A 17,078-nucleotide genomic window follows, 5' to 3' on the forward strand; every position below is an offset into this window, starting at 1 on the left:
AATTCATACTCTTGGCATAACTAAGACCATAGAGAGCAGCATTGGCCTCCATCACACAATTCATTTGTTCCCCAATAGGGATGACCATCACACCCAAACTATCCCCATTCATGTTTCTAATGATGACACCACAACTTGTCGACCTTGGGTTTCCCTTCGAGGCCCCATCAAAATTAATCTTGCACCAGCCTTAAGGAGGGCAATCCCACCTAGCCAGATCCCTAAGGTTATTCACATTTTGAGAAACACTTAACCCATCCAAATTCCATTTCTGAATCACTTTTTCTTCTCAATCTATCTAGGGTTGATGCCCTTTCCCAATAGTCCTAATATTCTTGATCACCAGATGCTTGATCTTATAGAACAACTAGACAAAGTTAGTTTCCTTCCCCCTAAACACCCTATCATTTCTTTCCTTACACACTCTGCAAAAAAGAGAAGGAAGAATGAAATCCCAAAGCTTCATAATCAATATATTACAAGTAGGAAGCTCCCATCCTTTAAATAACTCTTGAATAGTAAACGGGGAGACCCAAATCAAATCCAACAAACTAAATATCCTTTCCCATAACCTTCTTGTATAAGAGTAGTGAATAATCAGATGATTAATTGACTCTTCCACTTCCTTGCAAAGATAGCATCTGTTAACAAAATTCATACCTCTCTTCATCAAATTAGCAATGGTTAGAATTTTGTCCTGCAAAAGAGTCTAGAAAAAAATGTTAACTTTAGGGGTCATTCCTTTATACCAAGCTTTAGCCCAGTAAGGTGCCTGATATTCCTCAAAAGCATTGGTATATAAAGAAGAAATAGAGAACATACCATTGGGATTATACTTCCATATTAAAAATCCTCCTCTTGAATTAAAAAGACAACATTTAGGATTTTGTTGAGATCATTAAGATTGATATCCACTCTATTGAGGTTAACCCATTTTTCCTCTTCCCAATAATCAGCCACAAAGATTCCAAACATGTTCTTGCATTTATTCATAAATCCATTACACCTCTAATCAGAACTGATGGTATGATCAAGAATCCAAATATCATCCCAAAAAAGAATATTCCTACCATTTTCTGCCTTCAATCTGACCCCTTTTTTTATAATCTGCTTATTTTTCTAAACATGTTTCCAGATTTTAGAATCCCCTTGGGACACCTCATTACTAAGGAAGAGGTTAAACCCAACATTCTCTCTATTATATTTATCATTCCAAATGTCTCTCCATTCTCCCTCCTCTTCATGCTGTCTCCAAATAAGCTTAGCAAGAAGAGAATCATTCATTGTTAAAACCCTTCTAAGACCAAGACCTCCTTTCTTAGTAGGCATGTAGAATTTATCCCAAGTAATTAAAGCCATTCTTTTCTTTTTTTCCATACCCTTCCATAATAATTATTTCTGGATCTTCACAATTGTTAAAGAAAACTTCCTGGGAATCTTAAACACACTCAAAGCATATAAAGGAAAACTTTGTAGCATTGATTTAAGAACAATTACTTTTCTAGCTTGGCTAAGGAGGGATCCTTTCCAGCCAACTAATTTTGAATGGATTTTGTCAATCAAAGAACTCCAAAAGGTTTCAGGAGGGTTGAGATAGAGAGGTAACCCAAGATATGAGCCCAGAAGGGTACCAATCTCAAAACCAATGATTCTTCTAATTTTATTTTGTCTATTTTCATTAACATTGATAAAGTAAATCACACTCTTGTTCCAATTTATAATCTAACCAGTAGCATGCTCATAATCCTCAAGAACTCTCTTAATGTCTCTTGCATTTCTCATAGAAGCTTCTCCCATAACAATCGAGTCATCCACAAATTGTTGATGAGAACAAGTAAGATTCTTAGAGGAAGGTCTAAGCCCAACGAATTCCCCTAAAGTAACCATTTTTTCCACACATCTACCTAAGAATTCAACCATAAGAATGAAAAGGATACGAGAGAGTGGATCTCCTTGCCTTAACCCATGGGAGGCTTGGAAGAAAGGAGTTAGAGAGCCATTAACCAACACAGAGAAGGTAGCAAAGGAAACCAGCAAAAGGACCATCTCCAAAAATCTATTATTACATCCAAAAGCTTCCAGTCCACATTTAAAAAAATTCTACTCCACCCTGTCATAAGCTTTTGATAAATCTAGCTTAAGGAGGAACCCCTCTTTCTTAGATTTGGTAAGGGAATGGATATTCTCATGCACTGTGATTATAGAATCCAAAATTTGTCTGCCAAGAACAAACCCATTTTGCTATCTAGAAATTAGACTAGGAATAATAGATAAAATTCTAAGTAAGAACTTTGGAAATGACCTTGTAAAAAGAGTTACAAAGACTAATTAGTCTGAATTGATCTAAACAATCAGCCTCAGGTTTTTTGGGAATTAGAGCAAGAAAAGTACCATTCAATTCCTTCAAGAGTTTCCTAGACCCAAAGAACTCTTTCACACCATTAAATATATCCCCTTGCATAATGTGCTAGTACTTATGAAAAAAATGGAAGGGGAATCCATCTGAACCAGGAGATTTGTCTCCTTCAAAGGAAAAACTGCCATTGTAATTTCATCATTGTTGGGAGTAGCGGTAAGTTTTTTATTTTGTTCATCAGAAATGCAATTTGAGATACAGTCCAGAAACATCTTTTGCCTTTCCTTGTCCAGATTGTGATCACTTTCCATCAAGTTACTAAAAAAATTCATGCCTTCCCTTTTGATAGCTTCATCATCCTCAATAAGAACCCCATGAACATTTAGCCTTGAGATCTTATTCACCATTCTATGCTTCAAAATAGTCATATGAAAAAATTTAGTATTCTAATCCCCCTCACTCAAAAATGCTTTTCTAGATCAATGTCTCCAATATATCTCTTCCTTAGAAATTAAATCATGCATTTCAATAATTTTCAAATCTTCCTTCTTCCTAGACACATTCTCATATCCCTCTTCATGGATGTTTTCTTGAATTTCTTTTAACTCCTCCAAAATCCTCCTTTTTCTATCAAAGATGTTCCCAAAGGTCTCCTTATTCCATCTTTTGATATTTTTTTAAACATTTCTCAATTTTATGGCAACTTTAAACATAGTTGTTCACTCCACTTGAATATCCCACCAATATTTAATAAGGTCTTCTAGTCCAGGATGGAGAGTCCACATCTTTGCAAATCTGAAGGGGTAGTTCTTCTTACTCATAATAGGATCAGCCAAGAGAAAAATGGGGTAGTGATCTAAGCCCACTCTAACATGCGCAGAGAGGGAACATTTGTACTTCAAAAACTAGTCATTACTAATAAGGGCTCTATCCAATCTAACTTGGATTGCATCCTTCCTTAATCTCTTGTTAGTCCAAGTATAATCCACCCCATGCAAGTCCATGTCATGCAGAAGATGATTATCAATGAACTCCATCAACTACATTTTGTTGTCAAAATTAGTTTGGTTTCCTACCTTCTTCTCATTCTCTTTCAGAGGTGTATTGAAGTCCCCCATGATAATCCAATTTTCATCAACAAAATTCTTCCTTTGGTTAGAGAGAGAATCTCAAAGTGCTTTCCTTCCCCATTTAGAGTTGGGGGCATAAATATTAGTTAAAACCCAAGAAATCCCATCCTTTGCATTAGAAAATCTAATATTCATCATATTCCTATTCTGAGAAATAAGTTCTCTGGAAAAATATATATTATTCCAAAAAATTGCCATGCCCCCGAAAGCTCCATCCAAGTCTCCCCTAAACACCTTGCCACTCTTAAAGACCAACAGACCTTCAACTTTTTCTTTTAACATTTTATTTTCTTGAAGTAGAACCATATTTGGCTTATTGTCCCTAATCATGTTCTTCACCATATCTTTCTTGTGAGGATTATTTAATCCTCTGATATTCCAAGATATAAACTTCATTTATTATGGAAAGATTTTGAATCTAAGATAGTCCTCTAACTACCATCTGCAATACTTCTATTTGTCACCATAATTCTTTTCTGCACATTAGAAGGTCTTCCTACAGATGTAGAAGTTAGGCCAAAATCCCCAGATTTGATACCCTTCCCAACTGGAGTGAAAGGTAGGCAACTATCTCTAGCTTTGTTACTCTTGTTCTCTTCCTTTTTAGTGCTCTTTCCATTTGGAGTGTTGATATGTGTCATATCCCCTATCTTATTACTCCTCATTTTCTTTATCACCAAAGCATTCTCTATGTTCTTTTTAAAGGAGATCTTGTCCTTCTTTTTCAATCTTAAAAGCTTCTTAGTCCCAACTGCAGTCCATGCTACTTTAGAGTCTTCCTCCTCACCCATTAGGGTTGTAGAGATATCTTTAGGATCCCTCCCCTTTTGGTTTCCATTTATGGATAAACTTTCTATAAGGGGTTTCTTCTTGACAAGAGCTTCCTTTGCCAGAATGACACAATCTTGTGTATCATAAGAATCAAAATCCTTAATATTAGAAGAGGAAATACTACCATCTCCTAAGACTTCTTCAATCTAAATCTCACCCTCCTCTAATTCCACCCCCTTAGTGGATCCATCCTCAATCACAAGGCTATCCTCTAACACCAAAAATAACAACCTCCTCAACCTAAACCAGAGGTGTCTGGTCTTGGTTCTCCAAAACTTCATAAGAAATCAGCTTTGAAGAGTCCACCTAATCACTGACCTTGGACTCCAGAGTCATCTTATCATTACACACTCCCTATTGAAGAGGCCCTTTCGTAGAACTGGTCTTCTCAACACCCACCATATCCTTAGTTCAATTACAAACCCAAAATTTCTTAGATTTCTTCTAAGAGCATCTTAAAGTTAGGCAACTCTTTGCCTAATGACCTAATTTTTTGCAATGAAAGCAATTAAAAGGGATGGATTCATACTCAATCTTCTACTACCATACTCCTTATTTGGATTTGAGCGAGATAACCTCAAGCATATCAACTCCTTGAAAAACCCCTACACAAATTCTGGTGTAAGTTAATCTCCTTCTAGCCACTGTGACTGGGTCCATGGATAGAAGTTCACCAAAATATTTAGCAATACCTTGAAAAAATTCCTCCACCCAAAACTCCAAAGGCATGCTTGGCAATCTTATCCAAACAGGAGCTTGAACTAGTGACTCATCCTGCGTATTTAGATTCGGAGACCATTTTTGCAGAATCAAGATGTGCTTACCCACAATCCATGGACCATTGCAAAGGATTTTCCTTTTATCTTCCTCACATGAAAAGCTAAAAGATAAACATCCTTTAAACATGGCCACAATATTCACCTGACCTTTCAAGTCCCATTTCCTTCTAACTAAGGCACATATCACCTCTATATTTGGTCTGGCCCCTAGAAACCTTCCCACAAGAGTTGAATCCATTCTAGAAATATTCCTATCAATAATTTGATCCAGAATCTCCAGAATAAATGTACTTGGTTTAGATGGAGAAATATTTTTGATAGGAGGAAAAGATGACTTACTTGTCGACTTAATGCCAAATAGACTTGACCATTTTCAGACTAGAATATTTATAGAGACCTCCTTTCTAGGTCCCCTTGGGTTCCCCACTATCCCATTTCCATCAGGATCCTTCCCATTCACATTGTCCAACATCGTCTCTCCTAGATCTCCTTCACCAGATGAACCTGCACCATTGTCATTCCCGTTTGAAGTTTGAACTCCTTCTTTCTCGCCCACCACAACGGACCCCCCTACTTTGCTTACCATTTTATGCCTAGTTTATATGAGCATGATGTGAAAAATACTATTGTTATTGTGTTACTTGTGTTGGTAATGTAGAATTTTGTAATAGAGTGTATTCTCAGTTTTGACAACAAGTTTGAGGTTCCAAAGCCAAATTTTCAAAGAAAAATTTATGCATAGAGTAGTCTTCAAGCAATCAAACAAGGGACAAAGCAACCTTGCATGATATAGACATATGTTAGATCATAAAAGAAAAACCCTATGAATACTAGCATGATGTGTACATGTTCAATAGATTTCCAAGCATCTTATCACAAATGAAGATACATAAAGTAAAATATATCTAAGTTTGTAGTTCATTACTCAACACCATGGCCCATAACTTGATGCTCCCTTGCCTTGCATAAAGTGGTCACCCACAATAGATATTGGATTTTTCATAGAGTTATTTTAACACATCTAAAGGAACACATATGGTGAGTCAAATCTTGGGGTGATCCATAGAAGGAGGTTAAGGTTTCTAATTTTCCTCAAGGGAAAATGTCATACTCTCCTACTGCAAATGTATCTCCCAAACATACCAAGCAAGGTTAATAAAGACACTAAAGAGTGACCTCTCCACTCACTTTCTTGATTCACACTAGTAGGTCAAGATTTTTTATTGTCTCAAAGAGACAAGAGAATACTCTCCTACCACTAATGAAAACTCTTAATCATGAGTTATGAAGTGCCTAATGAAATGAAATCTAATGCAAGTAAGCACAATGATAAGCAAATGAAATAATCATAATGGTTTTTTTGTTTATTTTTCTTTTGCTTTTAGGACAGTTCTACAAAACCAAACATTAGTACCCCTTTTTTATGTAATCTCCCTTAGAAATCAAGTCCCTACAAAACCACAAATTAGGGCATCAAAATATGAAAAGTAAAGCAATGCAAAATAACTTGTTAGGAGCTTGTAGGAAACCTAAAAAACTAAAATGAAAGATAAATGAAAGAAAACTAAGCTAAAAGACTCAGACTGTGGAAGCAAGTCTGGGCAATACTTCACAGACTGTTAGACAATCATACAATACACCTCACAAAATCTAGTCAATACATAGATCTAGATGATAGAGCATGTTAAACCGAATGATATTCTACCAAAAGGTAGATGATATTTCACAAAAAATCCAAGTCATAGTCCTAAAATGGTAAGGATCACCTAACAATTATGAGAAATATTGCCCCAGTGTACTATAAAGTATTGGACGATATTCTTGCAACAAAATCAAAAAGACGAACCTAGGATAGCTCAAATAAGAAAATGAATGAAAATTGAACTAAATCGTAAAGTCCAGCCCACAATGCGCACCAAAATGTATGCCAAAAAAGTGACACACTTCCATAAACCCTTATACTGGAGAGAACCCATGACGAGGGAGTCTCAAGAGGCAGCTTATAGCTTTCTATCTATGATGTGCATGGGGAAATAAGAAAATACAGTATGAATGTGGGTCTTGAATGAACCTCAAAAGGAGACACTTGCAAGGTGCACTATAGAATGGAATATTAAAAAATAAGAGCTAGAGTACCAGTATCCAAGATCTTCAAGTGATGTGCAATGCAAGCTAGAGTGAGAATGAAAGATTAGTCTAAATGAGATGCAATAAATTAAACTAAGCTAACATAGAAAGATTACTATCCCCTAGTTAAGCTAGATTTGCTAAGCTAAATACCATTGAAAAAAAAACATTCAACTAATATGCAAATAAACTAAGATGATAATGCAAATAAGAGTGCAAAGTGCTCAAATGCTCAAGTGAAAGTGCAACAACATAACAATAGCACAAACATAAGATATGTGAGAGTGGGGAAAGAGCCTTCTATTAAGAAAGAGATGGTTAGAGATTAAGATGCAAAATTCACTGTGGAGAATTATCTTCATGTTGACTTTGGTGCACAATATTTTCAAGAGGAACAATCAATGGATGTGTTTAAAAGGGAAAAGATTGTGTGGAAGAGATTAAGAGGCAAAAGAGATTCCATTGCCTTGGAAAGTGTTCATCCAATGTGTACACAAAAAACCTTTTCTTTTAATTTTTTATTTAGGAAATTCCTTTTGTGTGCACACACATAGGATAAAGGGAATTCATTTAATTAAAAGGGAGCAAGTTCTTCTAATTAAATAAAGACTTCGGATAAAGTGGCCAAGCCTAAGATAAAATTAATTAATTGAGGATTTGATCAAAGATGAAAGATTAAATAGATTATGCAAAATTTATTAAGCATTAGGACACCTAAACATTTATTTTTCAGAGTCACTATGATCCTTAGAACTTGGGATGATATGTAAGTACAATTTTGTCTGACTTGTCCAAATTGTCAAACATTTGACCTACTAGTTTATGCTTTGCTCCTCACATGCTTTGCAAGCTGGGTATTCAACTTGTCAAGCCAAGGTGGAAGACTAGAAGTGGCATCTGTGTACTCTTATTCATTATAAGTCCAAGATAGGATACCTCTAGTTTGTGCCACACTTGCCTATGGTTGATACTTTTAACTAGCAGTGACACCTCCAGTCTTCTCAACAAAATTGGAGATACTGGTTTAACACTATTTGGATTGCCATCACTGAGATGAATATTTCTCACTTTGATTGTGGTTAATGTTCCAAGGGATTCCCATGGGCCCTCGACTCAAGTATTTGGGAGTTCCTAACCCTTAATGTCCTTTTCGTGGACAACCTAAGTCTTTTTTTGCATATCTTTTGGTTATGTGCTCAAAGAGCTCAATAGTATTGGCTCTAGATTCATGGGTTTTTGAAGGCCTTTAGGTTAGAGCCTTTTTCTTGGCATATGATCTTGCTGAGAGATTTTCTCGTAATTCCCTTCAAGTATACCTAGATTTGGTATGCTTTCAGGATATAGATTCTATTAATGATGTTGAAAGATAGAATTGTTGTTCTTTTCACTCACAACTTTCTTTATATAATTGTTTCTCTGTATAGTAAAGCTTGCATATGTAACATTGTAATAATGCAAATTCAAGTACATGCTAACAAGGTGGCCCTTGAGGTGGCTCACTTGCAGGAGCTATTGAATCACTAGGGTAATGCCCCTTGTATGATGGTTAGAGTGTCGCTAGATTCTGGTTCTATTGACTGCACTACGCCCCATGGTCATCACTGGTGTTGTAGTTTTTTTGCCCGTTGCTCTTAGACTCCTTAGTACTAGGCTCCCTGTCGCTCTTGTGGTGGTGGGAGTGATGGCTGGCATCGTCACTCAACCTCTCCACTATGGCACAACTCTGGATGGTCCCCAGATGCCTTGCTCCTTCTCTTGTTGTTGCTCTTGTTTATGTTATTGTCGGTTAGTCCACCCCTGGGTGGTGGCTCTGCATCACCTAACACCACTTCTGCTAAAAGGTCTTTCCCTCACTTGGCCTTGGCAATTTTGCCTCTTAGTACTGAGGAGGAAAAATAAAAATAAAAAGATGCTACTAATGATGCGTGGTCTTTGCCTAACCCGTCTCTTAACCTTGCTAATGTATGGGGTTTAGATGATCACCAAAATTTTCCTCACTCAGTTGGCACTACTCTTCCAGCCTAAGGTTGTTTATACTATTTTTTTTAATGAATATTTTGTAAGTTGTCCGACCTTGGTGTTGTGTGAACTTTTGCAAGGTGATCTTCTATCCCCTGACCCTTTTTTTGTGAATATGTAAGTTTAATATTTTAAGTAGGAAGTATTTTCCACAACAAGTCAAATTGTGATATTGCTATCAAGATTTATCCATTGATGAGCTTACGAAGCTTTCTAATGAATGGTTCATAAGACACAACACTTGGTGAAGGTTTTGCAAATGGGGTTGCAAGCAGAGTGAGTTTAACCACATGGAAGAAACGTTGTAGTTAAGTGCACTCAAATTGGAGTAATATTGGGATAGGTGACCTCTCGAGAAGTCTCAGTGCTTCACCTCTATGAGCATCACCAATATCTAATGAGTGCTACGTGTTCCATTTATTCTAATAAGAGATGGATTTGTGTGAATCGCTACTCATGAAATCCTAATAGCAATATCGCAATTTAATATTTTAATCAATAGAAAATAAGACTATTCATAATTAAAAAATTATATACACTTCAACAATGCTAGATTCCACAATGAGTTGCAAATATTGAAAACGTACAACATAATTTCAAATGACATAATAAGTGCCTCTAAATAATAATATAAACCCAAAAAAAATAGTCGTAAGAAACGACAAAACAATGGGCAAAAACCTAAATACCACTTAAACCAGCATTCCAAAATAAAAACAAAAACACTAATCGAGGTGGCATTGTCTTGCTCACGGATCCTTAGTCCAATTTTATATCTATTATTACTTCCTAGGATGCTCCACACATACATCATTATCACCAAGTCAACCTAGCGTTATGCTGACTAAAATCAAGCTGTCCAAATTCAGGAACCTTCTCAAATTTATAAGGGTTTTTTCTTTTGTCTGAAATTATAGAGCATAGCCACGTGTCAATTGAACACGCTGCCATGTGGAGGTTTCCGATCATCCATGTTGTTATACATTTGGCATTACCTTAAAAATACTTGGTCGTATGTTGTACACGTGGCTAGGGCATGAACGAATAAAGCACCTAGGCTAAACCATACCTAATACACATTTATCTAGCTGGCAAAGGAATGAAGGAAAACGCCATTCATTTTTTATTATTTTATTCGAATACTTTTTAACTTATTTATTTTTCCTTCATTTATCATTAGAGATCACGGATGATAAAATGTTCCACCTGATTTGAATGCTATTTGCTTTGTCTATAGTGTATTGGTTTATTCTTGGTTGGTCATAAGCTTCCATTTATTTATGTGAATGAATGATACCGACTTCATTCCTATTTATCCCCTTCTAGATGGATATGCACACTCAATTATTTGTAGAATTATAAATGTTTAATTTATTCTTTTTCTAAAGGTTTAAACGACAAATTGGTCTTCTTTCAAAACCCTTGTGTTTGGCGCGACTGTCAAAAACCCATTTGTACTAAAAAAATCATGAACAGCTATTTCACACTAGCCGTTACGGTTAGCTTGACCGCCCAAACTCAACTCGGTTTCGCAGATAATGATATATGTTTGCACCGCCTCCTACAAGATTGCTCTTAGCGTTTGGTAATGACTTTGTGTGGTTCATTTGAAGACCCATGATAAGAACATGGGTTTAGGTTTTACAAGGGGGGATACCTACTAAGGTCCATATGAGTTGGTGGTGATGAAGAGAGAAAAGGATTGATGTTACATTGCATATTAATATGGAATATGTCATTAACATTACGTTTGTTTATTCCTACAATTGGAAGGCTCTACACATATTATTATTGTTTTATAGTGATCATCATCTTTATTTTTATCATTTCTCTAATAAGGGTTCTCTTTTATTGTTTGTTAGTTCTTGCATGAGGCATGTATGTTACATTCAATTTGTTATTTAATTCGATTAAATAATGATTGAGAACTTTTGGAAGATATATGTGTGTCTTATAGTTTATAATTTTAGGCATATTTTAAAATATTTTATCTATGTTTTTAAATTGGTTGTTAGTCTAAAGAACAAGGGGAGAATTTGAATTGGTGTATTTTAATTATCGAAAAACAAACAAACTTGACAATGACTGAGCATATGTATTTAGAATGAGCACTTTGGCATTTAGGTTGGTTGTATGTTAGTTAACTATTAGTTATTGTTAGTATATTAGTAATCAAGTATAAGCAAATGCATTTCTTTGAAATGTAAGGTCATTAAATGTTTACACACATGCTCTTTGCTTGTAATTTTCATCGGCATTGTCGTGGAAGTGGGCATACAATGTAATGTCAAGTAACTAATTTAAACTCAAGAGTTATTGTTATAAGCTTTGTAGTGGTAGTGGACATACATCGAGTAACTAATTTAGACTTGAGAGTAGAGGCTTGTGATTGCCAAAATTGTTTTGGTGCATTGAGCAGTTGTAAGTGGTTTTAGTTGAAGTATTTGTTTTCATTTGCATTGTTAAATTTATAAATTCACAAGAAATTTGTAATTACATTATAGTCTCTTCATTTCATCTACATACAATGATCAAAGATAACAAAAAAATATACATTAATCTAAAATGATATACTTTGATAATACTAAATTACTCAACAATATTTCAATTATTAATAATTTCAAACATTTAAAATCATAACATGTTTATAAATCACATACGGACTCCTTTAAAACCAAAAGAATTGGCCATACCAAACAACAAAACAAAACAATGGGCAAAAAGCAAAATGCCACTTAAACCAGCATTTAAAACAACAACCGAGGTGGCATTATCTTGCTCATGGATCTTTAGACTAATTTTACATTTCTTTATTTCCTGGATGCTTCACACATAAATCATTATCACAAAGTCAAGCTACCGTTTTTCTTGACCATACGAAAACTTCAACAAAATGAGGGGCCTCCTCGAAAGAGTTGTTTTCTTTGAAATCATACAGCATAGCCACATGTCATATTATTAGGTTGCCACGTGGAGGTGCTGGTTTATCCTTGTCATATGTTTTGCCTTATTGAATGAATGATATTGACTTTATTCCCACACACTTTTTGTTGCACGCTCAATTATTTGTAAATTTTTTTAAAATTACTTTATTCCCTTTCCAAAATTTAGACGACGAATTAGGTTTTCTTTCGAAATCGTTATGCTTGGCGGGAATGACGCAAATTAAACGTGGGAGTGTACTAAAGAATAATTCAACGGGCTCAATTAGTAGAGAGGGAAGTAGCGCTTCATAAAACACCAAAAAAAAAGAAAGAATTAGATTAATAAGTTTTTAAAAATAGTTCTAGTTTGATTTATAGGTCATTATATTTTTTATACGATATCAATAGCAATACTAGATGGGGATATTTATATATGCATAGATTTTAGGAGTTTCATAAATGTATCACCAAAAGGTGACTATTGATTATCAAGGATTGATATGACTATATACTATAGTATGGGTTACTATTTATATTTATTAATAAAAGCGACAAAACAAGGGTGTTGACTTTTACAAAATAGTAACCAAAGGTTGTGTAGCTGGATGAACCAATATGCAAAACTTACAAAGTAGAAGAAGTTACAACAACAAACAAACTATGAAGTCAAAAAGTAGATGATTATCAACGAATAAAGCTCATAGGCCTAATCTATTAACTACTCCTGCTCAAGCCAAGAACTTAGAACCACTCTTATTGTATAAAATCTAGTAATTCCCTTTTGTTCTCCAACTTTTCATCCTCCAAGTCATCATGAAGAAGACAAAAGGTTGTCTAGTTGCAACATATAGAACCCGATTCCCAAAAATGGTGAAGTTCTTCACCCCCTATTCATCATAGGGAGTTGGTCCAACTGGTAATCCACATTACCCACAACATTTGGAAAATGACCCATTAGATACTCCACTTTTCCTTTGAGGGATTCAACTATCTCCCTTAGGTATGCAAAACTAGAGAAATTGTTACACTTTGATGAAATATCTTCCCCGTTAATAACCATAGCACCCTCATAGTTATCATGTATTGAGGACTTGTGGGTATTTACACTAATCTCTTACACTAGATTATTGGCCCATGCGACTTGCTTCAGTAGTACATTAATAACTCAATAATTTCATTGACTGGGTCTGGTTCTGCCTTTATTTTGTAGCACCACATTTTGTAGCTAGTTGGCTTTCTTTATTCATCCTCCTTTCTTCATGTGGTAGAATCCTCAATAATGCCATTAGGGACATTCAAATGACCATCAAACCGCATTGACAAATCATTATCAATATTTATGGCATTGTGTTTGTGCAAGCCCAAAAATTGTGTATTGAGGTCCATCCTTCATGTTGTGATGGTTCCCTTGGTGCCCCTCAACTTGATGTTGTTACCATGCATGTTGTTGTCCATTCCTCTCATAATTAGACTTGTTTCTTCCTCCCCTATCATACATCTTTTAAACCTTATATCTCATTGTGTAGACCTTCCTGAATTGTTTCCTCCATATTCTTCTAACTATTAGCATTTCCAACCTAATGCTATTTGAAATGAATTATGAAAGCTATTTCTGCATTCAAATATATTGCAAATTTTGATGCCTTTTGTTATGCACGACCACATATTTTTTGAATTCATCCATATTCTTCAACTTATTGAACTCAACCATGTTATTCCTTATTTTGTTCTTTACCCTTTTACAAGTAAAAATGCTATATTAGACTTTGTTTAATCCACATGGAATAATAACCATGACTCTACCCTTGTGGTGATATTTACACTAGTCATTTTCCTCGATGTAATTAACATTTATAATTGGTATTATACTTCTATTTGTAGTTAATTTCTCTCATCTAGTATGATTTTCTTGATTTGAGTGATGGTGCTTCCCTGCTTTCTCCAATATTTAAGCATATTGGTTTCTAGTCTTTAAGTTGCCAAAGTATCAACATTATTTTTCCCTTCCCTTTATATGTGCTTGCTCTAAAAGAGTTCATCGCTAAAGATGTGTGTGCAAATATCACGAAGAATACCTTTTTATGACAACAAATAATCACTTAAGCTACAAAAAATATCCATTATGAATTTAGATTCTCATTCAAATAGTAAGCTTTTGATTCCAATCGACAGGGATAGTTTGATCCCCTACAATAGATCCATTTCTTCAACTTGATTGTTGGTAAAACCATCAAGATTACCTAAAAAGGCTAGGTGCATCTCTCCTATACTAGTTCTTATTAATCCACTTGCAGTAGCTTTCAACCCCTTAATAGATTCATCAAAATTGAGCTTAAACCAGATCACCTATTGGGGGTAGAGATTTTTTTTCCCTTTTTAAAATCCATCCTCTTTGAGTCATCATACTTGGCATAATTTTGTGAGAGATCCCAATACTTTGCAAATTTTCTTTCATAATTGGTTAGAGGAAATATGGCTAAGCCCATAAAGATAGCAATATTTTCCAAAAGTAACTTATAGAATGAATTAAAAATAGCCTCTACAAAAATTTTAAAATCTTTGAATATTTTGTTTCTTTCCTCTCATATGAATTGTGCCATATAAGGAGGAATTTGCTTCCATAAATTCTTGATCATGAGGTTACTACAAGGCCCTAGCTCCTTTCTTTAAAAATATTAGGGTCGAGTTATTCATCACCAATCAATTACCATTTTGGTAAATATCTTACACCATAATTTCCTTCTGAGTTTACAATGTGTAAAAATATAGGTAGTTGACTCTACTTATTGCTTACACAAAATGCATCTATTTAAGTATCCCTCTGGTTCGAAACTCAATGTCCATTTGTATAGGGATAGATATTGCCTCCCAAATGTCCATGTTCCAAGAAGAATCTCCAGCAAATCTTCCTTCGAGGTGAATTGAAAGAGAAAAAGTTTGACAGTGTGAGTGCAACTTTATCTCCATTGCACTTTTTATTCAAGTCAAGCACTATGTCATTTGTATTGGATTTGTTGCCCAATAAGGATTTCATCCCATGAGCATCATTACCAATATTAGTTACTTTAGAACTTTAGGAAATACAAGTACTATGATAGGGAACCTTCCCCCAATAAACCATAATCACCATGGATTAGTAAAATGAGCTAGAACATTGAAGAACTAAATCAAAATTCAGGGATAACTTTAAGAAACCCTCCTGAGAAAAATATGTAAAATGCTAGCGAATTCAACATTAAATATGCAAGAAAAAATTCTAATCGAGGGCAATTTTTTCATTCGAGGCAAGGAAGAAAATTATTTTCTATTGGCGAAATTTTCCTTTTTGTATCAAAATTTAATAATAACTATGGCGAATTAAAATTATTATTTTTGGTATGCAAAAAAATGTAGGTGATTTATTTTGTCTGTCATAAACATTTTTGTAATGTAAGAGGTGAATTAATTATTTCATATAACACAAAATATTAATATAGTTTGATAATATGTCATTTTCCAAAGAGAGATTATGTAAATTTTTGGTGAATTTGTAGTCGCAAGTGGTCCATGGCCCACATGCCAAGTGTACACTATACAATGTACTTGTAGTATGCCAATACATTAAGATTCAATTAATAATGTGCCCTTTTTTTATTGCCAACTTGGTCGTCATCACGTTTAATGTTATCACTTTTATGGTGAAAGGAATCAATTTGGACCTTGATGTAATATAGATCAATGGCTTCAACTCTATTTCAGGTCTAATTTTAAACAACATACCATAAAGTCTAAATCTTCCCAGAATTAGGACACGTGTCCCAAAGACCAAAACATTAAGCGATTGGCTAAACAGGGATATTTGGAGACACACGTCAGTAAAATGGTAGGCGATGCTCAACTTGAGGGAAAATATTATTTTATTTTAAGGGCGAAATAACATTGTCCAATAAGAAAACATTGGCAAAAATTTTAAAATAATTGTGTTCTAAATGTATATTGCATTAGTGATTGGACTAGGATTTGGACCAATTATGCATAAACTAATGAGCGATTAGCCTTGGATTTTAACCCAAATTATTTAATATCTCAGTGACATGGTTGACCCCATATGTAGGTTTTATTAGCCAAATTATGATTTCTCAAAGAGACAAAATAGTCAATTGGCAAAGATTGACCACTAAAAAAATCACTGTCAAAATTATTTATCTCCCCTCTCCTCCATTACTTCGTTATTATTATTATTTTATACATTTTCATTTTATTTTCATGAACTCTCACAAGGTCAAACGTTTTGAAAATTCTTTTATCAAGTACACCATTCTTTTTAGATGATTTGTAGATGAACTTTTTACAAAATCTAAGAAAGAAATTGACCATTTTTGTTATTTACACACTATTTATAAAACATTGAGTTAGTATTATGTTCATGTAAACCATAAAAGTAATGTTTGATGTTGATAGTGATCAATTATTAGTCTTCAAGGAGAAGTGTTGAGGTAGCTTGAAAAATTGGTGATGTAGTCAATATGCTTCCATCACATTATCTTACATGATCAATTTATAAGGAAAACTTTGGGCTATTCAAAAAATTATTAAGCAATTACCAAATAAGATATTTTGTTTTTTGAAATTGTTAAAGAATATTACAAAAGAAGTAAAGTTTTCAATAGACATTTGATAATATGAAATAATATTATATCACATAATATCTATTTAATTTATAATGGATCTTATACCAATCATACATTCAGTCATTCATTCTAATATTCATGCTAATTGCTATTCATTTCTTGTAATACTCATTTGATTATGAAAGATGTATCTCAATATGAACATATTTTACAAATCAATATTTATGCTTCTTGGAAAAAATTATGATCATATTTGACACATGAATGATTTTGGATATGGAATCAATCTTATCACAAAATCC

At 34.3% G+C, this 17,078-nt stretch overlaps 1 protein-coding gene across 1 annotated transcript in view; it reads left to right on the plus strand.

The window, feature by feature from the left end:
- Nucleotides 1–8,814: 8,814 nt before the first annotated feature.
- The window catches only part of LOC149535273 (uncharacterized), a 30,954-nt gene continuing 22,690 nt past the window's right edge, over nt 8,815–17,078 (plus strand). The window contains exon 1 of the mRNA XM_089806122.1: nt 8,815–8,953. Within this exon, the coding sequence (XP_089662248.1) occupies nt 8,815–8,953 (139 nt within the window). The remainder of the gene's footprint in view (nt 8,954–17,078) is intronic.

The sequence above is a fragment of the Cupressus sempervirens genome, chromosome 10, assembly GCF_028749045.1.
Source record: "Cupressus sempervirens isolate cs-2001-9-10 chromosome 10, ASM2874904v1, whole genome shotgun sequence".
In the NCBI taxonomy this organism is placed as follows: Eukaryota; Viridiplantae; Streptophyta; class Pinopsida; order Cupressales; family Cupressaceae; genus Cupressus; species Cupressus sempervirens.